Here is a 27,076-nt window from a genome sequence, read left to right on the forward strand (position 1 = left end):
GGCGCGGTTATTACGGTATCACGAGCCGCGTGTGCGCCTGGCCCAGCCGCCAGCCGCCAAACCGCCCCCTCTCTCTTTACTCTCGCGTACGCGTTTCCGGCTGTGGAAAGTACGAAAGTAGTGCGCCGCCGACGCGCTGGCAAATTGCTGAGCTGAAACCGAAACCGCGTTCTGCATTCAACTTTTAATTAATAGTGTTGAAAAGCACGTCGGCGCTATTTTGCGATACAGCTGGGTAAGTCTGTTACAACCATAATGATAGAATTTGCATTTTTAACTACAACTAATCAGAGTTATGCGGAAAAAATATTCAAATAATATTTTTGCTACATTACGCTTATTAAGTATAATAAATGGCTTCCACACGATAAATTAGAAAGATTTTTAAGGATTACTAAGGGTGAAAAATACTGACCATTGAGTGCACGCATTCTAATTAATTATGAAAGCGGTAGAACACCGCTAACCAACGTTCTTTTGTTCAATTGACAAAAAAATTATATAAATTCTTTTAATCCAGATTAATTATTAATTTAAAAAAATAACCGCAGGGTAAAATTGTAATTTTTCGCATAAATTATTCAATTATTAATGCAAACTACAAAAAGCTTTATTAAAAACATTGTTTATTACAATTTATAAAATATTACAAATAAAACAATGCATTATAATATATAATAACAAATAAATACGTTTGATACCCATTCATACATTTATTTTATTATTTATTATGAAAAAACTCTTGTAATTAAATTGATGTGCGATTAAAATCCACGTCGATGATTTTGAACTCAATTATTTTGATGTGAGCTTTGATGGAAGCCGCTAGACGGCGTTAATTTGACATTTAAAAGTTTTAAGCTTCTTTTTCACTGCGTTTTGAAGATAATCGCAATAATAATGATAATCGTCAGGGTCTAGAAGTAGTTAGAGTTTTTAATTAATTTAAATTAATTTTAATAATAAAAAACTCAAATACGTTTTTAAATAATGCTTAACACTTTTATTTTATTTTTTCGAATAATGACAATTCGTAAATACAGAAATAAATCTGTTCTGCTTTTAATATAAATATTGTTTTGTTTTTGACATTACTGCGAAGCATCGTGTCGTAAACACGCTTACAACGTTGTTAAATGGCACGCCTGTTCGGTTCGAGACGGTTTTCTTTATTGCAAAGCGTTTTTATTCTATTTGCTTCATAAATTCGCACGGAATTGCGCTTTTTTCTTTAATGCGGACTGAATGTGCGCAAGCGCTCGCCATACTTTTACAATGTCGGCCGGATTTGCAATAACCTCTCATGACATGTGTCTTACTCCAGGCGGTGGCGCACTTTATACTCGCATGCAATGCGCTTCCAAAAAGCTGTAACATAAATTAATCTACAGACGAAATAACATCGCGCGCGCGTGCAATTTTTTTTTCTGTTTCGTTTCGTCGTTTGTGTTACGAGTATTCCTTTTTGCTTTTAGTTTTCGTCATTCTTTCTAGCCGGCGTTCTTGCGCGGCCATATTTTTTGCGCGCCGTCGTTGCCGCGAGAAACCTTCCGGTCCGTGGATGTTCAATCTCTGCCCAAACATAAAACATAATAAATCCACCAAAAACCGCAGCGCACGGAAAGCACAATAATTCAATATCGGCCGAGGCGGAGGGCAATATTTGCCCAATACGGCCAGATAACTCGCCGGACAAAAATAAACGAGCAAAAACACACACATACAGCGTTTTTGGTAAAAGCAAGCAAGCAAAAACACAAGCAAAGTGCACGTCCACTCAAAGTAGCGAAACTTCACAGAGGTTCATATTGCTTCCTTTGTATTTGTTTAATCTATGATGTCATATTTTCATTCTGTGGGAGTAAACATTAAAAATTGCATCACACAAGGTAAACGAAACTTTAATTCAATTTTGTAATCGGAGTACTAGTAGAGTATTTGGTTCGCAATCATGTATTGTTCCTGAAATTGAAATAAAAATGTTTTGCGAATATATATATCGCCATGGTGTACAAGGGTTGAGGGTTGTGAACATAAATAGCCGACTTTGGCTTTGTGCTGAACGCGTCGTCGTTGTTTGCTTCGTTGTTGTATAAATCGCAATTTCTTCCCGCACGCCGGCTTCTTTTTATACGCGCGCAAAAATGGGAAAAATGGATGCGAGTTACAATTCATTCCGGTAAACAACGTCGTAAAATCAGAAGTCTCCGCGCGCAGTTTACAGAATCCTCACGGAGGAAAACAATCTTAACGGCTCTCATTGGTCACATGGGTATAATATTCTTATAAATAATTATTAACGCAAGAAACGTGTACGAAAATGTATTACGATGCAAATGAATTCATGTGATTTAAGTTGCCTATATCAAATCGTTCATTTTATTTTATTTTTAGGTTAGAAGTAATTAAACTCTGACATAATGTGTTGCGCGATGTAAAGGATGTTACCCCCCAGCGTAGTTGCGAAATTGCTCGTTGCATCTTAGCATCAATGTGCTTCCGGTTAAGCGACGACAGAAACACTCCTGCTCTCCTCTGTGGACGTGTGCCGCATGAGCAAATCGCATCCTTCCCTTTGTCCTCTGTTGTTCTTCATTATCGAATGCCATTTCGTGGCTCGTCACACGACGGGCGGTTCGTTTACGTAATAATCTGCCAGTTCCAAACACGATGACAAAATGACAAGGGTTAAGTAGAAATTAATATCGCCGAACTAACGTAATCCTTTTTATCTCTGTCCTTTGATTTCCATCAATGCGACATCATTATCATGCGTATTAAATACTAAATCCAATTTAAAAAGGTAGTCATCCATACGTGGTGCTAATTGGCAACTTTTGTGAACTGCTGTCAAAACGATCGATCGTAACACAAACTTTTCGGTCAGGTTTTCGACCGGATGGATTGTCGAGGCTGTCGGGCTAATCAGCGAACATTCAAATTCAACCTGTAAACTTCCTTCCGAAACTTGGGGCTCATTCGTTATACACCTCGTGACGTCGCAGGAAAGGTCCAAAGGTCGAATTCGGCACATTCGGTATGGACCTCCGGCGGCGGCGCGCCGGAATTAGAAGTTTGCTCGAGCGTTAAGTGCGCAAAAGGCCGCTCACTTGTCGGAATATTTAACTTTGTTTCGCAAGCGCCCGAAAGTACGAAATGTGACCAGCTTACTGATTGGGATTACACGCGCGATGTTGTAGTTTTTTTCCTCTGTGTGGCGCGCATGGCGTTGAAAAAAAGACACGCAAAGATGAGCGAAAAGAAACTGGAGCATGGAAAGAGATGCGAGAACAGAGCAAAAACGTGGCTGACTTGTAACAAGCAAAAAGCGCTTAATTAGCGGAACGTGCTTGTTATACCGTTTGGTATTTTATATTTATACGTGCGCGAGAATTTCCAAGGAGATAAACAGCTTTTATAATTTTAGCGCAAATTACTGTCATATTTTTTTGCGAAACGAAACGTTTGTTCAAATACTGAATGATTGATGGTGGTATTTTTACAAATTATTGCTCAACCTGAGAAAGCAACATTGTAGATCCAAGGTATCATAGAATATTCATGTTAAACACAGAACTTTATTATAACTTTATGAATTTACGAAACTTTGCTTGACAATGCACGCGACGCCAATATAATAGAGAATGTAATGCATTTAAATTGAGCTAATCAAATGCATTGACTCCGGCGTTGAGCCTGGTATCGTCCTGGGGGCGGTGTGTAGGTGTTTCCATAGTTATTGCATCAGAAATGCGTCAAAACACAAAATCGACAAAATTCAAATGGTAACTCTAATATTACAAATCAATACAGATTATAATTCAATAACTTTGATTAAAAATTTATGATAATTATTGCTACATTACAAGTAATCAATATCATGATGCTATTCATTGCATTCATAAATTTAGCATTGCAGTATATCATGATATAAATACTTTAATCTGATAAATTATTAAATATCCAGCGCGTTTCGTTTCGTTTCGTGCTCTATAGGCGAGAAAATATATTAATTAGCAGCGTTCATATTCGGGTATATTTGTAAAGCTCTCAAACAATTTGTACATCAAGATAATCATACCTTGTGGCGTAAGCCGTCATGCGCTTCAGTAATTTCCATCAACACATTCACATACATACCGACCAGCGTTGGTTTTATGTGCGCTTGAATTTCGCGATTCGCGGTACGTTTTGTCGAAACCGAGCGATGCGAACAAATATTGTTTTATTTGCGAGGGATTTTACGTTTGTTGAATGTAAATTCACGCCCATTGTTTTCGGCTATTCAATTTTACAGGTATATATATACATATATATTACAAAAGCCTGCGCTCATCATAAAAATTCCTAAAATGAGCTGTGAGATGAAAAGATTCGAAAAGCTTTCCGCTCTTTTTGGCGATGCGCGAAAACTTAGCGCTTCGGCAATTTTTTTATTTAATTTAACTTTGTCAGCAACTTTGGTGAATAAGAAAGATCGCCCGGTGTGAGTGATCCAATCTAAGTTTTACGAAAGAATATGTTTGTGTAATTATATTTTTTCGTATATTACTTGAGTTGAATTAGATTATTATCTAAAGTTTTTTTGTTTGTTGACAACTCCATGGATGAAAAATGTACGGCCAGTTTGTTTACATTAAATAAGAATGGAAATCCACTCACGTCAGGGAAACCCGTCAATATTTATGATTTATGATCGTTGTTGTGATTTATTTATCAAGCGTTTGGTGCTGTCGAGAACAACATAAAATCTTGATGGGAATCAAAATATTTTAGATTAGACCAAGCGCTATATATATATTTATTTCTATTTTTGTTTAAAATAATTTTAATATTATTTCCACCACGTTAAAGTCGTTAATACGTTTGCTTCGTTTGAAGTGTTTTTCTATGTAATTTGTGCATCATTTAAATGATCAAATTAGTTACACCACAGTGTAAACCAGACATTAATCCGCTTCTAATGGAAATATTGCGCCGCATTCAAATCGTGATTGCAATTTTGCAAATAAACTGATTAATTTGCCCCCGCGACTACTGGAAAATTCCCAATTGGTTGTGAATAATATGTGCGATCCAATGCGCTCCGCGTGAAGCAAAATAAAAGCAATAAACAAATGGTAGCGCGTGCGCTGCCGCCATCGTGCCCATCGTCGATGGCATGAACGACAATTGGGTAATTGAGCGCGCAAACACTGTGAGAATTCCGAACATTGAAAGTACAGCAACATTCGCGTTACAGTGTAGCGCAATATTGGCGACATTGTAGCAATCGAACAAATCCGACTAGAGAGCACGCAGGACGCAGGACGCAAGAGGGCAGACGGACAGCCCGGCAGAGAAGCTATTAGATGTCAGTGTGCGCGTGATGCAAACGCCTCGATGCCATTAAACGTGCCAGTCGCATCCGGAGAAAGAAAATGATGAAAAAAATACAAGCGCTGGGCAATAAAAGACTGAGCTTGGTATTGACGTTTGCAATTGCCATTTTTAGTCCTTTCATCGATTCTTCCACTACATGTTTTTCTATAAGAATTAATTTAAATTTCAATCAATTTACAAATGCGATAAAATGTTTATGTGTAACATTAAAATAATTTTGGTCTATAGATTGTAACGCACGTAGAAGCACTACTTACTTATTAAATCTTCGACGCGCGTTAATTTTAACAGAGCGACATGATGAGATGAACTTGTCTGCATGCATAAACGTCGAGCCAACCGCTTCATAAGCCCGTTGTTAAAGTTTGATTTAATCTTGGCACCCTCTTAATATCTTGCCGGTTTGCACGCCTCGATTCGCATTCATATCTGCACGCTGCGCGTCTGCGCGTTAACTGATTGTGTATTCCTTAAGCAGACAAGAAATGTAATTTCCGGCGCGTCAGCGCGCGAAAAACTGTCGCTGGGTGAAAAATCCGTAAACTTGTGTTGCGCTCAGATTCTTAGAGAAGGAAATTCATAGTACGTACCTAGCAATATGCCCTCGGGTCTGTTTTACAGTCGTATTTACACGATAATAAATAATATTTCTGTGGCACGTAAATAATTTCTTGCGTATTTTATATTTTATATTCGTTTTTAACAGAAAAATACAAAATTTGCTATTTCTGGTTCATTATTCGATTTTTTTCAATGACAATGGTAAGAATGGTAATGCTGTTGTTATATAAACCGATTTTGAAAACATTGGAACATGCGGGGAACAAAACTTTATTGTTCTTGCACAATTAGTACTTTTTCATGCCTGCTCGATTGGAAATTAATGCAAAAAAGAAAACAGCGCACAAAGTTGGGCGTCGGACGGGTCGCTGCGTTTGCGTTGAAAAGTTTGTATTTTGTAATCCTGGAGAATTGCCAGGATCAGCGGATATTCGGGACGGAAAGTTTTATCAGCAAATTCAAGCTTTATTAAATAGATTAGATAGAAATTCCTTTTCGGAGCGCGCTCGCATCCGAATCGGACAAATAGAAAACTGCGAAAACTCACATGACGTTAAAAGCTAAGATGCGGATTGGTGGGTAGTCCTCGTATCGACAGCGAGTGGAAGCAAGATGCGGCGAAAAGCGGCTGGGCAAACGAGCGCGACGTGCTGCTTTATGAATTGATTTATGTTTATTTGGCAAATCTTTTCGGCGCGTCTCTTTTGCATTTTGCATGCGCCCGGCGCCTTCACTCCGCTACCCTCCAGGTTGAGAACACTTTGCGAAACTTTTCAATTTTAATATCAAACATTTGCACATTCAAGAGGATCGCACTTTTGAATAATGTGGCATCCATTTGCTTTAAACGTCGAGTGGAGGATATTTTTCGAAAACGAGCAATAAGCATTTGGATTACAGAAATAAAGAAAAAAAAATCATCATGAAAACACACGAAAGGAAAAACTATCAAAAGTTCTATTCAAATATTAAAACGCCATAAAATGTGCGAGTGCCATTTGCGCATTGCTGGGATTTCAGCTAACAAAAAATTATCACTCTTTTATATTCCATTTCCGGAAATATGATATATTTTCTTGCACCTCCCGTTCGTTTTTTACTCCATCCGCAGCGGTTTCTTTTTTTGGCGAACATTTTTTACTCCGGCTTTCACCCCACCTCCGCCATCTTTTGTTCGACGTTTCTTCTGCTCCTATTTTTTCCGTCACGGTTCGTGAGACAATACAGTTTTTGTTTATCGACGCAGCAGTACTCCAATACAAAGGAATATTCATTTCGATTTGATTAATGTACTCCTGCGGAGTGGGCCGCTAAAAGTCCTTTTGTCGCAGGGACAACATCATTCTTTACCGGGCGCACTTGATTGACTTCTGGGAACACGTCTCGGAACAAGCAGTCGATGTGTCTTCGTCGGTTAATGTGACTTTTTTTTCGGCGTCGCTTTAATTCCCCGCGCCTGTTTGCACGCCCGTCGTTTTTCTTTTATGCCTTACTGATTTCATTCTTAATTCCACAATGCTTCGGGGCCGCTTCCGCCTCATGAAGTCGATTTCTCTATTCGTGCGCGGTACGGCCGAGCGAGTTTTCTTTTCGAAACGGACAAGATTATATGATCCTAAGGGAAGAAACGAGCAATGGAGGGACAAAATAAGGTAATGCATTTGTTCTTCCAGTTTGGGGGGTTAATACGACCAAAGTACCCCACTAAAACACAAGTAGTTCACAAAAAAGACCAGAAAAGCAAAACAAAAAACAACTTTTAGTAAAATATTTTTTGACTTCTTTTCTATTTCCCAGCTAAAATGTCCTGCAAAGTCGAAAAAAAAGTAGCTGCCGAGTAATATCTATGTTTTCGTAGATAAGAACCCCGAATGGCGGTAGTAATGGGAGAAAGATGGTCGGGTTCTGGATGAGCTTCCAGGCGTCGCGCGCGTTCCACCTTCGCGACACGCCATCGCAAGATGGAGGAGTCGAGCGCGTTTGCACAAGGGGGTAATGATCGATAACTTCGTCGAGCGGTTTCGCTAAAAATTCGAACCCATCAATCGACCATTATAAACGCATCACCGACTCCCTGCAACCGCATATTTTTCACTCGGCGTTACCAACCTCTTCTTCCGCGTTCCTTTTGCACGCTCCTCCGCCATTCTCTACGTGCTGCAAGCTTAGACCTAGACATTATCCATCACGCGGTATTATATTTTTTACTCCTTACGCTTATTTTGCACTAAAACCACACAATAAAAAAATAATAACCAGGTAATTAATTTCTGTACAACCAAAAAAAACCTTATTTCAGTTTTTGTCATTATCCATTATTTGCAGGACAAAATCCGCACAAAAACTATAATAAGATTGTAATCGTTTACGACGTGGTGTTAACAAGATCTCCTACGCAGTGTAATTCCACTGTTTTAATCTGTAAATCTTTGCGAAATTAACCAATTATAAAACTGAGCTTCTTTGTGGAATATTTCGGATTTATTTTGATTATTCAGCGTGTAATCTTTTTGTGGAGCGTGGGATTTTTTTGTTATGTAAACGCCGCAACGACGCAGATGTTTTGCGGCAAGAAGAAAAACAAGTCGCTTGGGAATCGCACGTTTTTTGGGTTCAAAGGGTTTGCGCGCCGAGTTTGGACTGAGGCGGAGGCGTTATAAAAAAAAGGAGCTCGCGCGACCAAATCCGCCTGGAGACAAGACGCGCGCACCAGACCGGGATAACCGTAAATGTGCCAACCAGACGAAGGTATTACAATATAGAACGAGGCGGCCGCCATCGCACAGATAACGAAATCCCCATCACCCATAATACATGCATTTCGCAGACCTTTATAAACCCCCGGCTATCGGCCGGCACAGATATGTATCCGCCAATTAAAATCCGTACTTGTTATCACACCGTGTGCCCTCTTTATGACACCACGTCAGAGAGGTCAGACCACATTTTGCACATACATGATTTTACGATTTTATTCCAATTCCTTGTTGGTTTATCACCAAATTGCTGGAGTGGTGTAATGGACTTCATGTTGGTATTGTAATTGCAAACTTTGCTTATATTTTACTTGTATTCTTTGTTACATGAGTTGGTAAGCAATGGGTTTCGTTTATTCCGGCTCACATTAAAGTCCAATTAAATTGCGAATTTAATAATCGCAATTCCGGCCCCACCCAGGTTGGATTACAAGCAGTGCGTAACAGCGGATGCTAATTTGAAAACGTTCTGAACAATACTCAATTTCGAAGGCGTGAGCTATAAACATCTTTGGGAGGTGCGCAATGAAACGGACTGCAAAACGTAAAACCCCCGAAAGGAAAAAGTAACAATTTCGAACAAATAAGTTCCGCTTTTACTACCGGCCGTTGTGAAACGACTTTGAATTCGCTTGCCAAGTTTTAGCCTTGGCATCAAATTTGCGTCGTATTCATTTTCTTTCACCCTCCAATAAGGAAACACAAAAACTTCGAATGAGGGTCGGATTAGGGTGGAAAATTTTATTAAAAAATACACACGATATTAATTTTTTGACTTTATTTCTAGATTATTCTGGACGAGAAATTTGTGGGTGACCAGAGGAAATTCTACATTGTTTCCGAGGATTGTTCCGAACGGACGCCTGGTGAGGAACTTCATCTTGTGCATGGGAAATAAAGTGTTACAAATTGTGCTTTAGTTAAGTGTGCCGGCAAGTCGGCAAACTACAGTAATTCGTATCGACCACAATCATGCATAGACAATGCTCTCCGCCGCCAATGCGGGCGTATTTTATGCAGCGCGCAGCGTTTGCCAAATCGTCGCACTCAGATAATAAATAAACTGAAGCGAAGCTCACGATACGCGATAATAAAACACCATTTAAATGGGATGCTGCGTCAGCTTGATTTCGATGCATTTATTCAATTGTTTGGGGCTTTTAACTTAACTTGTAAACTTTATTCGGCAATAATGCATACTGCACAATGCGTAAAACTTTTTATTCTTCTTCTGTTTCCACTTATAAATAAAGTGGCTTATTAAATATTACATCCACCATGGGATGGCGGAATCCACTCGGTGTGGATTGTGAAGAATCGCAGAAGAAAGATAAGTGGCGGTGCGGAAGCGAAGTTAGGTGAACTAGAATAGAGCGTGAGCTGTGGGGGTGGAAAGTGCGGCGGTGTGGCGAGAGAAGCGCGATCCTCGTTGCAGCTCACGTCGTCGTCAAGCAAGGCCCTCGGCCCTGAGAGGGTTCAAGTCATTCCTCATGTCTAGTGGCCAAGATTTACTGCTATTCATCTTCTAAATAAAAAAGGACACCCGGATGGGAATACCATCCACCCACTTTCTGGGTAATTTGCCTCGACTTTTTATCTGTTTCAATGTTTAAAAAAAACCCGAACCAAACTGAAATCCGACTTGACACAACGCGAAAAAAGGGCCCTCATGCGACAAACTGATAAAAACTTGCTTGCATTGTGGTTCATTCTTATCCCCGCTTTGAAAAACTCAAAAAGAAAAAAGAAACTATAACACGAGATCGAGTGGGAAGTTACTTGAAATAAAAGTTGAGGTTCCGCAATGGCGATAAGAGACAAGAAATGAAATTATCCTCAATGTAGGTACGTTTTCATTCGCTTCCGGTCTAATACGCCGTTCTGAAATTGTGCCATTTCGTAGTAGCTCTGTCTCGATAATGTTATCCTCCTGTTCTCTCCACGCGCCCTTCGATGAGATGATGACATCAATATGCAGTGAAAGCCGCGTATTCGAATGTTCCGGGTACAATTGCGACCCTTTTGGTGGGCTACCTGCCATACTGGTAGAACTTGTGCATACTTGGCTGGGAGCGATTGTAAGATTTCCAGTCGTTGGCTATTCACGTCGAATCGAAGTGAACCGAAACGGAGCGAATTCGCAGCGTGCTCGCATTACGCCATTCGAAGCAGCTTTCGACTTTGAATTTGCTACGATCCGGAACACAGACGAAATGAAGCCTGGAAGCTCGACGTCGAACGACGTGCATTAAGTGCAATTGAAACGAGCGTGGCGATCGCGCGGTCGTGTCGAGCGGACGGCCGTTATTGTTCTGATAATGCCGTCTGGGCTTGTATGATGACTTGTAACGTCCAGTCGAGAGGATAATTAACGCGGAAATACTCTCAAGATTTTACGGTGGGATTGCTTTAATGTGCACTTAGACATTTTTTATTACCCGTGATAAATTCACTCTTTATTATCTTAATTTTAAATTTTATTATCTACCACCCTGTATAATATTATTTGAAAATTAATTAAAGCAAATATTTTACGCGTAAATAAATATTTGTTATTTTCTTGTTTCGGCGTGTTGAAATTAAAAATGTAATATGTTTTTGTTAAAAATCATCCACCGGAAAAAATCGTAGTTTAAACATTTGCAAATTGGTAAATGTTGATGTTTTTTTAGATCGGACGACATAAATCCACGCGTAAAATTTATATTTGCAGACGGCCGTTTTCAATTTCCAATTTTTCGATATAACACGCTGGCAATTTTCAATTTTCGATTTTAGCTGCACTCTTACTGGTCCTAGGTGTGTGCCGGTGACAAGTGTATTATTAAAAGCATGATTTAAGCATCGGATTACCGTTACCATTACCAGCTATAAATCGCGCTACAACGGCGCCCAACAGCGGACGGCCGTGTCGTGTGCTCGCCGGCGCCAGTACATAAAGTAAATTTCGTTCTGAAAAAGAGCACCGTCGGACGCTTTCCAAAACACAAATACATTCATAAATTTCACGACGCGTCGCAGCGCTTTTCCCAGCCTTATTATTTTTGTTTACGGCGACAGTGTGTGCATAAAGGAATAACGTTAGTTTTGTTAGCCACTGGCATTTACATCGCCTGCGACCAAAATTTGAGTTACGCATTTGTGTTTGCGTTGTGAGTTGAAAGTTAGAAGATCGTTTAATGCAAATTTAACACGTGCAATCATCATTAAATCGAGTCGTCCGCTTTATGGACCACATTTTGGTGCGCAATATCCGGCAGCCCGGCGCCTCCACCAACAATGCCTCAGTTTCCGGAAATATTGAATTGTTTATATTTAATACCCGTTGGCGTCACCACCTACAAGCGCATATTTTAATAAAGCAGCCGGTGCGACAATAAAAATTATGCGAGGAACATTTTTAACGACTACACCCTTACGAAAAAACTTGCTTGCGCTAACGTCCCAACTTTTTTGTGAGTGTCATATTTTTGTTTGTCATTATCTTTTGTAACCTTTTTTCGTGCGCTTCTGAAAATTTATTTTCAAATGTATTTTTGCTATAATGGTGCGTCCCGAGAAATCCTTTTGAAAACAATTTCGTAGCACAACATCACGTTGGCAAGCAGACGCGTTATTGCCAATAAGCCCAGTTACACATAATATGGGAAAATAAACATTTGCGCGCATCAGCATATTTGCATGTATTCACCCACCTACACGATCGGTCTTGCCAATGCAAATAAAAGCTACTGCGGCGCATCAAAAACTCCATGCGAAGTACAAACTGCAAAGATGTAGAATATGTCAACTTCTAAAGGATTCTAAACATCGACATTTTTCTTGCGCTCCATGAATGCAACACGCGCATTCGTGTCGCTATTCGAAATGGAATATGTTTCTAAGGAAGCTTGTAATACAAGACGGACGCATGGCGCATATTTATTTTTGTGCAAATATTTTCCCACTTTGCACTTGAGCATGTCTACAAGCGGGTGCGCGCGCGTTGCGGAAATTGATGGTTACGCAAATGAGCTCGAGCACTATTTTTGCGCGTCGTGTGGGAGGAAAAAGCACGTTTTGAATTACGTTGTAATTATTTCCACAGGCGCTGCCGTGCGCGGGTAATTTACTCGCCGTGGATGTGCGCTGCTCTAAACGATGAAGAAAAATGAAGCGGACGAAAGGATGATGGGGATAAGAATTATGTTATTATGCAAATTATGCGGACGCCACTCACAACGACCTTCTTTGTCGTTTGCCCCACCAACATATTTGCATATAGATTATAGATTTAATAATCGATAAACACGCATATACAGCGCGTTCAATGCATTAAATAAAAAAATAAATTTTATGAAAAGAAAAAAATCTTGCGTGTAATGTTAAGATAATTAATGTCTTGTTGACATACAATGTCACGTCATGTCAGGCTTAGGAGTGGCACCATATTAACATCTAAATTTACTCGAGAATGTCGACATTCCCTTTCTTCACATTGTTCTCCATCGTACGCAATAATACGCATTCCACGCACATTACGAAACGCTGAATTCTTGCTCTAATTTTTTGGCCATAAAAAGTTCCCGGAAGCAAATCAACCGTAAACATCCTTAAAAAAATCTGCGAACCAAAACAAGCAAATTTATTTTATAAAACCCCAAATAAAATTAAAATATTTAAATATTTTATATTGTTGTGTTGCTAACGATTTGCCAAAAATAAAGTGAAATTCAACTCGGATTTGGTGGCAAATTTGGGTGATTAATTAATATTCAGTGTGATATTCGTGGTGTAGTTATAAGCTGGTGTTTTTCGTAAAGTTTCGCTTGATTCAATAATTACGGTTGTTACGTAAACGGAGCGTCGGCGTCGTTTGTATCTCGCGGCGCCGTGTAACTTTTCCCATTTAATATGAAATTATTGTGGTTTTACTAAGCGTCGCGGCGTTTCTTGCCAGCCCGCTCGCGTCGTGCGGCTTGTTCGCTTGTCGACTCCACAAGCCGGAGAATATGGATATTGTTGAACGGTGAATATAATACATCCGACTGGCTGCTTAGCCAAGCTATCTGCTGGAATTCTCATAGGAAATTTGACAAATGGTTGATATATTAGGAGGCGAAATCGTGGAATAAATTAGTTTAGTTTTGCTCACGCCCACACTCGCGGGATGCCACCGCACAAGTTTCTTTTGTTCGAAACCAACGTTCTGTGCCTGCGTATTAGTATGAGTGTAAGGGGTGCTGAGAGATAGTTGAAGCCGGAGGCGTAAGTTGCCGCCATTTAGTACGTTATTAAAGTTATTAAGTGAAGTTGTTGCTCGCGCGATAAATTTTTGGTACGCTCGCCAAACTCTTTGCTTGCAAGTCGGCGTGTGAAGTGGTTATTAAGCGGACGTATTCATTAGAAAGCGCTCGAGAATAGTGCGGTCGCAGTTGGTTTATCGATTTGAAAGTTAAAGTGGAAAATCAGGCTTGATTGCGAGACAAATACGCGCTGAGCAAACAAAGACGAACGAGCGTGTCAATAAACGTTTCCTTGGTTAGTTTCGCGTCACTTTTGCATTACATCAATATTTTTACTTCGCAGATTCAAAATTTGCAAGCGCTTTTCTTCTAGCTCTTTTAGTAACCAACTTTCTGCGTCGTTATAAAGTACGCGGCAACGTCGCTCATATCTTCTGTATGGATTGAATCCACTTTTTTAGAAATGCACAACACGCAGCGCCCGCGAGCACCGGATGTGGAGCATACACGATAAGAAGCGATATACTGATTTCTCCAAGGACTATAAGAAGGCCGCGCGCAATTTTCGTGATTTTCCCGTTTCGTTCTCTTCCGCTTTTAAAGCCCATGTCGTTCGCGCTGCCAGCATAACGCGGCGCAAACGCCGGTGTTTATATAACTCATTCTAATTCAATATTTTATGCAAAGCAGAATGAATATTTTCCAATTTCGTTCAATTTCTGGAACGTGCGTCACGAGCTTAGAAATAATGACGGGGCGCTAACGTCAACACCCATGTCTTGGCTACGTATATGTGCGTGTTCCGGAAATGCAATAAGCGCGAGAGACTCACGCGATGAAATTAGATAAGTGTACATCAACGACCTAAAGACAGGAATGAGAAGGATGTCGGCAACAAGGAGAATTTTGGCGACTAGAACAACAACAAGAAGACAGAACAAACCCTCGATTATTAGACGTACTTAGAGTCGAAAGTTTGTTTCCTTCTATATGTGTGTTGTGTGTGTGTATGTGTTGTGCCCCGAATGAAACTTAACTCAATCAATCTTGGGTAACGCCGGATGTTCAGAGGGTCGCTGGTCGAGCCCTAGGTCCCTTTTCGGGAATTAGCGCAGCGTGAACGTCGAATGGACCGGAATCGGTCGGCGACCGAACGACCCTCTTTGCAGCACAAACAATTTCAATTGTTTCGGAAAAAATGTTTCCGGTATCTTTCCGCAGCGCGAAACGTGTTGGCTTCAAAGCGAACCTCCACTTGGATGGATGCAAACGTAAACGTGTTGGTGGTGGGCAGTGCGATATGATTTAATATACGCAGACGCATAAAGGCAAATAAAGATATTTCATTCGCTTTTATGCCGAGTGGCGGGCCGAGAACTGCGCAGCGCTTTCCTAATAAAAACGATGTAATAAAACGTTTGTAATAATTTACGCGCGCGCGACCGGAGGATCCGAGGACGAGCGTAGGGCTTTGTCGTTTCGTAGAAATTGGTGTTACTGAGGGTATTCCGCGGTCGTCGCCCGCATTTTGGCTTTAGCTCATCGTGTCACGCTTTTATTGCTTCCAGCTAATACCTAGAACCCCACATTCCAAGACTATATGAAAATATTTATTTATTATTAGAGCGAAATTTACCCGTGGTAGAATGTTAATGATAACGTTTTAATTTGAGCTACTTGGTAAACATCCGAAAGTTAAACATGTCCCGAAAAACTCGCGTAGAAAATGGAAATGTCTAAAAGTTGCACGAGGAGTAGAGTGAAGTGAACGGAAGTAACGCGGTGCTCAGTTGGTGGTTACGAGACTCACATCGTGGCAGCGGTGGAGGCGGTGGCGATGATGAATAAGTTGCTGGCCGTGTTGGCACACAATAAAAGTGAGCGCCCACCTCTAGACTAACTCGCCATAATGCATTTATGGAGGACGTTAAGTGCCGCAACGTTTCCGCAATTCTTCCTCAAGTGTTCCCCTTACATTTCTCACAATCATAAAAACTATAATAAAAAATTATTGTGTTAGGACAATAATATCAACTTATAATAATTTCAAAAGACTAAATAAATATTAATCCATCAAAAAGTTAAAATTTTAAGGCAATTAATCATACGTAAAGCCGAAAAAAAGTTAAAGATGAAAACTCAATATGTTAAAGTTGAACCGTCTAAAATTTGTTACACTTGAACAAAAAATCGCAGTGTGATTCGAAGCAGGAAGCCCAGAACGTTGCAAAAGCAGCCCGCACACACCCCCGAAGGCTATATTATATCGGTGGAAATGCCATTAACATAAATTTAACTGCTCCGCCAGCCCAACTTTTTATTACTTTACTTTATTTTCTTTCTTTTTGCCAACGACTCGCTTGCCGGCATGCCGACTAACAACATTGCTGGCCCAACATCAAGCTGAGCGCAAGCAGGAAATTTTTTCCGTTCTGTTTTAAACCAACGACCATTTCGCTCGGGGTGTACGATCGCGATTCCGAAATGAGTTTTTATTTTATCCACGCACAGTTTAACTCAAAGTTCGTGCAGTTCAACCGCAACTTTTGAGTTATATCACAGAAAAATTAATTCCTGTTCGATTTTATATAAAAAAAATAAATTACTCAATTTATTTCCAAGTTTTTATGCAATGAACAGAACTATTGCCATACCAATAAGTAAAACGTGTAGTTCGATTAACGTGGAATTGCTATAAGCAATCGCCGTGCCCGTCGATGATTGTATCTGGTAGAATCTTGAAAATCTTGGCGCACTAAAAGGTAAAGAATGAAAGTGCGGATTTTACCGATACTGGATGGAATACCTACGATATAGGACGACTTGCGATTGTGATTTATTCACGACGTCGACGACATTATCATAATCGTCTTGTAGCCATGGCAAATTATCCTCGCGCAGCGCGTATTCCCTCGGCTGCACTTTACGTTCGTGCATCATCTCGTCGGGCCATCGTAACGTTGCGTTTCTGCTTGAATTTGCGAGGAAATAAGGATGTTCATTCGTGCGCATGACTAGTGCAAACTAAAAATGTTATTACTTCATTAAACTCACTTATTTCACAATATAAAGTAATTGTTACCTTTGAATATTCTTGAATGCAATAATGGAGGAAAATATTCGTAAATATCGTAAATATAATTATTATTTGTAAACGGTAGAATATCATAATAACGGCTAATTTATATTTTGACGTTTGACAATTTTATATTATGACATAAATCGGTCAAATTATTATTTGTTTTACTGAATTTTGGATATACTAAAATATTTATTTTCTAATGCAGAGTGATATATTATTTTGATATTTCTGAAGGCAGGAAAAGGAAATAGGTGTATTTTATTTGAACGCTAAAGCAAAATTTATTATTAACTTTATTATGTATGTGTTTTGTAGCAATGCGACATCTAAGCGTTCAATAAATCAATTGAAAGCTTAAAAAAACAAGAAGAATATTTATTTCGTTTTGTTTCGTGAATTTTGTCATCTCATCGATTCCTAATCGAATTTTAACTTCATGAATGTAGTAATCCACTAGAGGAAATCAATTATCACATGTGAACTAGTATAGAGATGCAATTTGCATAATTTGCATATCTAAATTTCGTCCTGTGTTAGTCCTACGCGTCATCTGCATATATTATCTACATTTGATTGTACTTCAATTAAAAACATTCCAACACGTTTTTTTTAAATTTTATTCTTTTAGATAAAAAAGTGATGATGTGGTGTTTAAATGATAATGTGAGGATATGAGGTCGCGCTTTGTGATTTTGCTTACCACGGCGACATGGATGCGATAGTGGTTATCGTGAATTATTTACACTTTGCTGGCACGCAATTTCGACATTCTAAATTGTTGACGAGCGTTTGCACACAGTTCACATACAGGTTAACAAGGTGCGCGCTTCGAGAGTCAGTTGTCTGGCGCCTCCACCATTCTGTGTGCTCGCGCCTCCACCACACGCGCAGAATGTGCGTTGAAGTGGCTTTTGGTTCACGCACAAACAAATATCGGATAACATCAATACCTAAAAAGCAAGTCAATTGGATTTGTGCAAACGTTCCAATGTTTTTAAATTTTAATTAAAACGAAGACAACTAGAATGTTAAATTATAAAAAAATCTACTTTTTACAAAACGTTAAAATGCAGTAGAAAACGAAAACACTTTAATAAATGAGTGTACAAATGTTCAAAGCAATTAAACTTTCTGTTTTGCAAGTGCTATTCATTGTGTCACACCTTGAATCCACACTCTACGCTGTAGTCATTAGGCAACACCAAAGTTACCGTCCGCGTCGCATCGCTCTCGCCTGTAATTAAGGAATTAAACCCCGGATTAACGACAAATTAATATTTAACCGCTCAATTTGCAAAATGCATTCAATATTTTAATACATCCTGCAACTGGAAATAATATTCAAGCGTGAGTTTACATGGTTTTTGACTGAGTGTGTTTGATGATAAAATTAATTAAAACGCCATAGCGAGTTTGTTCAAGATAAAATCATTGTGTTGTCAAATCCAATCGTTGAATTGTCAAGGAGACAAATTGAATAGCTACTCAACAAACTGTTTCATTTGCAATGGATGGAAATATTATTTGTGTTTCACCTGTCGCTACAAAGCTCCACGCTTCATCTAGACAGCTCTCGAGCGATGAATAGATTGAACGCAGTCAAATCACAAAGGCACTTATAAACAGTGCAGTTGACGTATTGTGTAATAGTTGCGTTTAATTGGCAAATTTGGAAATTGTATTCATTGGTTGCTGATTGCATTAAAACCAGTCACGCAATATTTACGTTTTTTTTCATTTGCACCTGATTTAATATCATCGGCTGCACGTATTGATTTTTCCACTCGAAATGAACGCGACAATGACGATATGATGAAATGATATTTTTGAATTTGTAATTGTGAATGCGGCCGATGTTGTCGCGCGAGTCGAGTAGTTAATTTGTGCGCACGAGTGGGTGCACTGGTTTTGGATATTAAATATTAAGAGTGGCAGCCGCGCATCGGGGAGCCGGAAATGTTAAAAATATGCTGATATGTGGACAGCCATTACCGTTACACAATTACAGGCAGTCGATTTGCATCCCAGGCAATATCGCCTCGTCTAATGGCCGCACATCTGCATATTTTCACATTGAAATAGATTTAGTCGGAATGCGAGGGTCCAGACCTAAAACCGTGTAACCATGTTAAGCTTGTTTGCATTTTTCCTCCACTAAGCATACACGTTGTGTGTTTTGGTTTCGCAAAGGCTTAGGAGTCGGGCGTAATATCGGCATGAAAAATTGCTATGGTATGTCGGAGCTTGGCGCGATTGCCGATGTGGCGGTAGTGGTGGTGGCGGCGGCAGCGTTGCGCTCTCCGGGGGATCTCGATAATGACTGATAATGGCGCGGCATGTGGGCGAGATGAACTACATTATGTCCGAGCAACGGGTCAGCATGTTCAGCTATTACATCGCGGAGCACATCTCCCACACGCGGGGATCCAACGAAATGAGGGCTCAGCAGTTGAGCACTAGTCGGCTGGGCCAGTAAATGAAAGAAAAACGAAAAACGCATTTGGGAATATTAAGTTCCAGCCTTAAAAATAAAATTCCAACTTGTTTTCATATAAAATCTTTGGTCGATGTTACAATGTAATATATTCTTTTCGTGGAACATGTTGCAAAGATAAAATATTTACTAGTAATTGTATTACAGCTTGAAATTCTTTGCTTTAATATCTTTTTGACTTTGACTTACGCCTAGATCTAGGTTATGGCTTTGCGAAAGGATAACTTTTATGGTTATTGTGAGAAAGCCGTGTGCATCATGAGTTCGTAATAATAAAAAAAATCGTCGTAAAAACTTTTATGTATCAATTTACGAAAAGCAAAAAATATGTCTTTTCGATGGTGTTTCACACTCCGACGCTCCAGCAAACCCCGGTGCGGGTCCCTGGTCGGTCACTCCAAATACTTTCCGCTTTTTCTCCGACGCAATAAACCACCACACCTACGTCCGCCATGTGAGCAAACTTTTCGACATCAACATTTTCCTCGGAGTGGTTCCACACTCACTCTCTCTTCATCTCATCCGAACTGAGTGGAGTTTTACCGTGCTGACAACAAGGTGGAGTAATACATTGCAATTCAGCGATTATTTACGACTCCAAACTTTTCCTCAACTCAACATTAATTAGTAATACAGCCGGCGTTCAGCAATGTCCTCGTTGCCGGTTTTCCACCGAATAATATTTGCATCCGGCGGGCAAAAATAATCAATTCGCGCATTCAGCGAGCGTGAAAACAGCGCAATTATTTTGTTTTGAAGCGAACAGCTTACCGAGTCCGCCCAGTTTGTGGGGGTATTGTTTTTCGTGCACTGCTGCGTCCTGCAGTGTTTGTTGTGCCGCTTTGTCCGTTTCGTGTTTTTGCAAAGCGGAAAGCTCCTTAACTGAAGCGGGTTGCGTTCGAGCGGCGGTAGAATTTCGGAATGAAGGAATAAGTGCAAGGACGCATGAAAAATCCAACCTTATTTATCCTTATCGCGTTTCCGGGTGGTCGACGCGCGTTTCGTCGTCGTGTCGTCTGCTAACTGTTTCAATTCGCCGAGTTCTTCTTACGCACGCTCAATTGTCACACGCCCGCTTCATTCCGGACATCCGGATAATGGAATTACGGCTTAATTAGACTGCTTGTGATTCATTAACAATAATTAATAAGCTTCAAGTTGTATATAAAAAATACGCCGACGTTTTTACTCAAACAACTGTATCTTAAAAGTAGAAAATGATTTCCATCATTTTGTGCGTCATTACTATTCTAAGAATGTATTTTTTGTCATCAGTGGAAACCGTTTTTGCTCTTTTCATATATGCCTAACAACTAACAAAACGTGCTGCGTGGCGGCGTGAAAAATAAAAAAAACTTGCTTGATCGTTTTTTAAATATCTTTAGCAACGCATACAACTTCTAGTGCCCTTTTTCACTGGAATCCTTTGGAGCGAAGGAAAGCCACCCAAAAAACGAGCTCGCTCACCGAAAAGGAATGAAAGAATGAAGCATGAAGCGGTTTTTTACTGTTTACATTCGTTTCTTTGCGGCCGCGCGCTGCTAGCCAAAACCCAAGTTAAGTGATGGAATACTCGAATGGCACGTTATTTATCAAAGTTGCGAAAGTATGTCTTGAGGCGAACAAAAGCGGCCCTTGGCAAAATCCTTGCAGTAAATTGCACTTTGAACCCGCGCTGGTCCTGCATGCCGGCTAACGACCGTGACGTGTACTATTTGTTCGCCAGTACGCGAGTCGAGAGTAAATAACTAGCAATCGTTTGCTTAATTACCGCAGTGTTTGTTGGACCGACGTTCTATTATCTCGACGTTAATGTTTCGCAACATGAGGGTGAGCGCTTGTTGAGAAGACGCCCACATACAAAGTATGTTAAAACAAGTTGATATTTTAAATCAACAGCAGCGCTAGTTTACAGAGGTTAACCAGGTAATTTTAATTGTAATAACAAGGTGCAAATCTATAAATACAAGCTGTAAAAACAAGAAAAGCCTAGGAGCGTACAAGCTGAAATTAAATGTGTACATTACAACTCTAAGAAAAAGCTCTTGCACTAACAAGCGTAAAAATAATTTAGAACGTGTACACAAGCTGAGTACACTTGAGTGTTTTGCTCGTTTGTGTAATTATGGCATGCTTAGCATTGCGCTGCCCGGCGCCTTCACTATAATATATTAAGTATTCTCGCTGCTTTATTTACTCGTACTTTTTTCACGCTAAGCGGTGGCATAAAATAAATTTTGTCTATTTTTATTTTGGTTTGCAGTGTTTTTGAATTTTGACGAGCATAAAACGTTTCCCCACGTTTTCGCACTATAATAACATGGGAATGTTTACGAGGAAACTTATTTCGCCCCCGGCGTCTGAAGTCTAGACAATAATAAAAACAAAAATATATTCCGCCGCATGAAAGGAAGTCGCAGTCGTCGCAAGCGAAGCCCCGACTGTGCGATAACAAAAAGGCCATTGCGGCGTGGCGACGAGCAAGAATAGACGAAACGTCCGCAAAATTTTGGCACCGATGTAAAACGCAAGAATATATTTATTTGACCATAATATTCACAATATTCATTTTTGCGCATAAAGAGGCTAATTTATTTCGGCTTTTCCTTCCTTTCGTTGTTAGCCGTTTTATCACTTCAATAGATTTTTGTGTGCATTGTGTTCGTTTTAAACATTCTCGTTTTTTTTTTGCCTATTCAAATTCCTGAAAGCAGCGGTATTGTCAAATATGCGTAACGCTACGCATCCGTTGGAATTTTTTTTTTCATCATTGATGCAAAGAGTGTATTATTTAATTTCGTGCCCTTCAATTCTGGTTATTTGAGCCGTGCGGATCGCATTGATAAAGTTACGACAAACATTAGGAAATTATTCATATTGCGCGTTCGTTTCGCTTGAGTCACGAGTCGGAATATAAATTATGAAAATTGGCTCAAAATGTAAATTCAGCGATCTCCCTCGTCGCCCCGCAGCAAAAAAATGCGCTGCGCATAAAAGGTCTTTCTCGTTTTTAATATTTTTCTTGGCGCGGCCTCGAACACAAACATTAATGCCTTGTTACGAGTTGATATTGCAGCGCAAGGCAGAGAGGAAACAAAAAGCGGTTATATCTTTAATTAAAAGCGGCGGGGGTAATAAAGACATTAATAAACCTCGGGGCTTTTTCTCTCTGCTGCCGGCGTCATGATATCTAATCGGTTAATTAACGACACGAAACATATTACAATGGGACGAATTTAGCAGATTGCAAAGTTCACCTAGAATTTATATTCATAAATCATTATATAACAGAATTTTTATTAAAAACTACCCGTAAACAATGTAATATATTCAAAAGTGAGAAAAATTTGTTGTATACATTAAAATTAATTGTTTTAAAAGCATTTATGTGAACAAGTTAAAGAGCTGTAAGTGACGGCAAGACAAAATTAACACGTTTCCGACACCCCGTGTCAAAATTCCTGCGGCAGTGCCGCAACAATAAGTCAGTCGTCAAGAGTGAAACTCTCAGAGCGAAAACGTATTTACGGTGCGTGTGGTACGATGCGCCTGACGTGAAAATATTATAAGTCCATTATTTAAGGGGTAATATTGTATTTGTTAGTACGCGTAGTACGCTCCCGCGTATTATGCTTACAACTTACGCGCCCTGGCACGCTGATACACTGTGCGGCGACGGCGGCGGCGGCAACTAGGCGAATTAATTGTTGTTGTAACGCTGTAACGGCCGGATTCGCTGCGCGGATGTAGCGTACCGTGTAAGGAGCTTAACAATAGTCGCGATTGTGTGGATCTTGCGGCTTCCGACCAACACATACTCGCAACGCGGCGGTAAAGTCCACGAAAAGCGACTTTCTCGCGCACGAGAGCCGTGCTGCTCTTGCTTACTTAGGCCACGCCGGAACGAGAGTTAGAAGCGGAGTTATGCCCACGCACACGTGTAAACACAGACTCACTCAGAAAGTTGCGGATAGTGTAGCCCGGCGCCTTCACCAAGGACGTGCGCGAGACGTTACTGACAGAAACACGCCGTGTCAGACGTTTAATTTAAACGCGCACGTTGGGCAATCCAAGCAAGACAGTCGAATTGTTTAAATTCGGGTGCCGCACCATTTCTGCCGACGCTTGTTTAATAAGATAATTACGTATTGGGTTAACGGACGTTCTAGTCGCACAATGAGGGATTTACTTCGGTGAAGATATCCCTGATTGTAATTGTATGAGTGTGGGGGTGTTATTGCATGGAAGCCAATTAGTTCCATAGTATAAGTTTCATTTGTTCGATTTGCGCATCGCTGAATCATATTCTTTTTGTTTGTCGCAATTAAACGCAAACGCGTCTGACCTACATGTAGTACTCGTAGCAACGTGCCGCTTTGCATTCCGCGCGGTTTTCTTTTGTTTTATGCCGCGAGCAAAGTTTACGTTGATGTTGTGTTTGCTGCGGCTTCGTGGGAATACTCCGCGTGGCAAAGCTCGCCCGACCGGAAGTGCGCGTTTGCCAGCACCAAATTGAAAAAGAGTTTTCTTTAGCTGTGGCGGTTATGTTACGACTGCGTATATTTTGGTTTTTGTTTGCTGGATTCACGTTGAATTGCGTTTCGTGCAATTTTGTTCTCACGTAGGCAAAATAAAAAGCAACGTACGGATTGATTTGCGCAACGTGATAGACATGGACGCTGCAATCATAAAAAATAATTTACAAGTGACATATTTCATTTCACGCTTGGCACATAGAATGCTCCTTTTGCTCTGGGCGCGTTGGTTATTGCGTGACGAAGACTGCAAAGCACGTTTTACGTTTTTGCAGAGCGAAAAAAAAAAAGAGAACGACACGATGTCGCTGTCTGATGATATTTAATATTACGTTTGGCAGTCTGCATTATGTGCCGCACATGTATCGAGATTGGCTGCCGACAACGCAGCGTTCAAAGGTGCAAAAAGAGAATAAAAAAATTGGAAATGTTTATGTAAGAAACGAGCAAATTGAAAAATCCGCTTATGTTTTCAATTTTTTTTTGCACTTACACGCATGAAATGAATCGCAAAATTGAATTTTAATCTAACTTCTGTTTGTTTACAGGTGAAATGCTGCAATGGTGATACGTAGATGAAGAATATGAAGTGGTTGGTGAAGTTGACAGCGATACTTTTCGCGGTGACGCTTTTGGCGAACGAATGTTGTTCATGTCCAACTGCGTGCGTATGCAAATGGAAGAACGGCAAGCAAACGGTAGAGTGCGGCGACAAGGGCTTGCTGATCATCCCCGAGGGTATGGATACGGGCACTCAAGTGCTCGAGTTCAACGGCAACAATCTCCGCACACTGCACAGAGAGAAATTTCTCAAGATGGACCTGATCAATCTCCAACGAATCTATCTAGCAAGATGTCACATCCTCGTAATCGAGCCGGGAACATTCAAGGGTCTAACCAATCTTGTAGAGTTGGACCTGACTGGTAACGCAATGGAAGTTGTTCCTACAGCTGCGTTCCTGGACTGTCCATCGTTGATGAAGCTCACACTTAGCGCCAACCCAATCAAGATCATTCACAGAGAAGCTTTTGGTCATTTGTACTTCTTGCATACTCTGGAGTTAAGTGGATGTCAGTTGGAGAAAGTCGAAAGTGGAGCTTTTGATGGGTTGCAAAGTTTAGAGAGATTGAGGTTGGATAGTAACCAATTGACTACCATTGATGGTGCTAGCACACTATCCAAGCATCTTCAAGAGGTAGATCTACAGGGTAATCAATGGCAGTGTGATTGTAGAATGGTTGAGATGAGAAGTTGGTTAGAAGGTTATGAGTTGCCAACGAGTGTGGCGCCAATGTGCGCTGGCCCGCCGCGTCTTGCAAAGCGTCCCGTCAAATCGATACCGCGCGCCGAATTGGCCTGCCTTCCGGACGTCACCCCCACGACGTTCTATCTGGAGATCGCCGAGGGCAAAAACATATCGCTCCGATGCCAGATCAGCGCAGTGCCCGAGGCACACGTCTCATGGTGGTTCCAGGGCCAGTTGCTTCAGAACGACACCATGCTCACGCCAGACACCAGACTCATATATTATGTAGAAGAAGGCGGCGAGGACAAAAGGAGTGAGCTGTTCATATACAACACCAATCCGGAGGACAACGGCACGTTTATCTGCGTTGCTGAGAATACGGCCGGCGCGGTGCAATCCAATTTTACCATCCGCATCATACTAAAAGATGTACCGGGCCATGAGCTAGCACAGCTTCCCTTTGAATTTGTGCTGATCATTGTCTCCGCTACAGGGGTCTCTCTGCTTGTGATCTGCTTCGCATTAATCCTATCGATAATAAAATGTCATAGCGAGAACCGCCGCCGGAAAAAGGAGCACGCCAGTCAGAACCTTGTGCTCAGTCATTCAACCAAAGACAGTTTATTGCAGGAGAGTGTGGAGGAGTTTTCTGAACTGTCAAAGGAGAGTAGTGATCCAAGTTTAGTGCAAGGCCAACAAATGATGATGTATAGCAGTGCACAAACCAGTGAGGAGTTGCTACGTTCAATGTCACCGATTCTAGCCGCTAATCAGCTACGCAGTCCAGCATCTTGCTATCAACCAGAGCAGAATCCTGATCTCATTAGCGACGCCGAAGCACTGGGTGTAGGCATCGGCAAGCGGCATGATGGCGACGGTGAAGATAAACATGAAGCCGGCGGCGAAAATTTCGAATTGTCATCATCGAATCTCCACCAACAGCAGGCGTGCTATCTGCAACCCGTCCTCCTGCCGCCAGTCGTTGGCGTGGTGGAAGAGGAACAGCGATCTAATCGTGATTTATACAGGCTGTCAGCCGACGTGCATCTTAATCCCGTCGGATTGCTGAACGCCGCCAACTTTGCTAATGGCAGCTGCTACCGCACACTGCCGTACAATCGAGGCGTCAAGCGGCAGGCGTCGCTGCAGGAGACGCACAGGTATCATCGCGACGCCGAGTTCGCGTCGCCGCACGCGCCGCGCTTGTCCTTCGAGCATTTCCATCCGGCGAACGTGCGCTACACAGCCGACGGATATCCTGCGCGCGGCGGCGGCTGCTGCGACGCTGAACAAGAGACGCAATTCTCGGACACCGAGTCGTTACGTTCGTGTTGTTCTGCACCGGCGGTTCCATGGCTGCCGCATGCTGTCGCCACTCCACTCGTGTCAATCTTAAAACATCCCATCACAGAGGAGAGAAATATGCAGCTGAAAAAATGTGTGGTTGGCACACAAACACAAACAGATATTACTGCGCTTAATACAAAACCGGTGAATAGAACAGTAGCGATGAAAATTGCTGAGACACTCACTGAAAGCCCCGACGAAGGGTACGAAGGAGAAGAAAACCAAACAAAAATCTAAATCATGTAAAAATGTATGTAAATACTACCGACTAAAAGAATGTGTACTCCTAGTGACAAATAATTGTAACTGAGACATACCATAGCTTTAAACATACACACTTATTTAATGTATACAAGCAAAACACATAAATTATCCTTTTGTTAATTTTGTAAATAAAATTACATGACAAATATACAATATAAATATAAACGAGGTAACTGCGTTTTG

The 27,076-nt window shown here is 40.9% G+C and overlaps 1 protein-coding gene and 1 long non-coding RNA gene across 4 annotated transcripts; one reads left to right on the plus strand and one right to left on the minus strand.

Annotated features, from left to right (window-relative positions):
• Positions 1–27,061, plus strand: LOC135791859 (uncharacterized). Of its 3 annotated transcripts, none has more exons than XM_065302415.1 (3): positions 1–235; positions 9,487–9,565; positions 24,584–27,061. In XM_065302415.1, the coding sequence occupies exon 3, from the start codon at positions 24,611–24,613 to the stop codon at positions 26,864–26,866; it is 2,256 nt and encodes a 751-aa protein (XP_065158487.1). In that variant the 5' UTR covers positions 1–235; positions 9,487–9,565; positions 24,584–24,610; the 3' UTR covers positions 26,867–27,061. The 3 variants fall into 3 exon arrangements, with proteins under 3 accessions (XP_065158487.1, XP_065158489.1, XP_065158488.1); XM_065302416.1 differs by lacking the exon at positions 1–235 and adding an exon at positions 7,569–7,595; XM_065302417.1 differs by lacking the exon at positions 9,487–9,565.
• Positions 16,515–17,154, minus strand: LOC135792323 (uncharacterized). Its single transcript, XR_010548265.1, has 3 exons — positions 17,007–17,154; positions 16,735–16,948; positions 16,515–16,679 (listed from the first exon to the last, which is right to left on the minus strand). It is a non-coding gene; the product is annotated as an uncharacterized lncRNA (long non-coding RNA).
• Positions 27,062–27,076: the final 15 nt, after the last annotated feature.

The sequence above is a fragment of the Atheta coriaria genome, unplaced genomic scaffold (assembly GCF_025399875.1).
Source record: "Atheta coriaria isolate IRGN ID8LTWV9N9 unplaced genomic scaffold, Caltech_Dcor_3.1 hic_scaffold_5_pilon, whole genome shotgun sequence".
In the NCBI taxonomy this organism is placed as follows: Eukaryota; Metazoa; Arthropoda; class Insecta; order Coleoptera; family Staphylinidae; genus Dalotia; species Dalotia coriaria.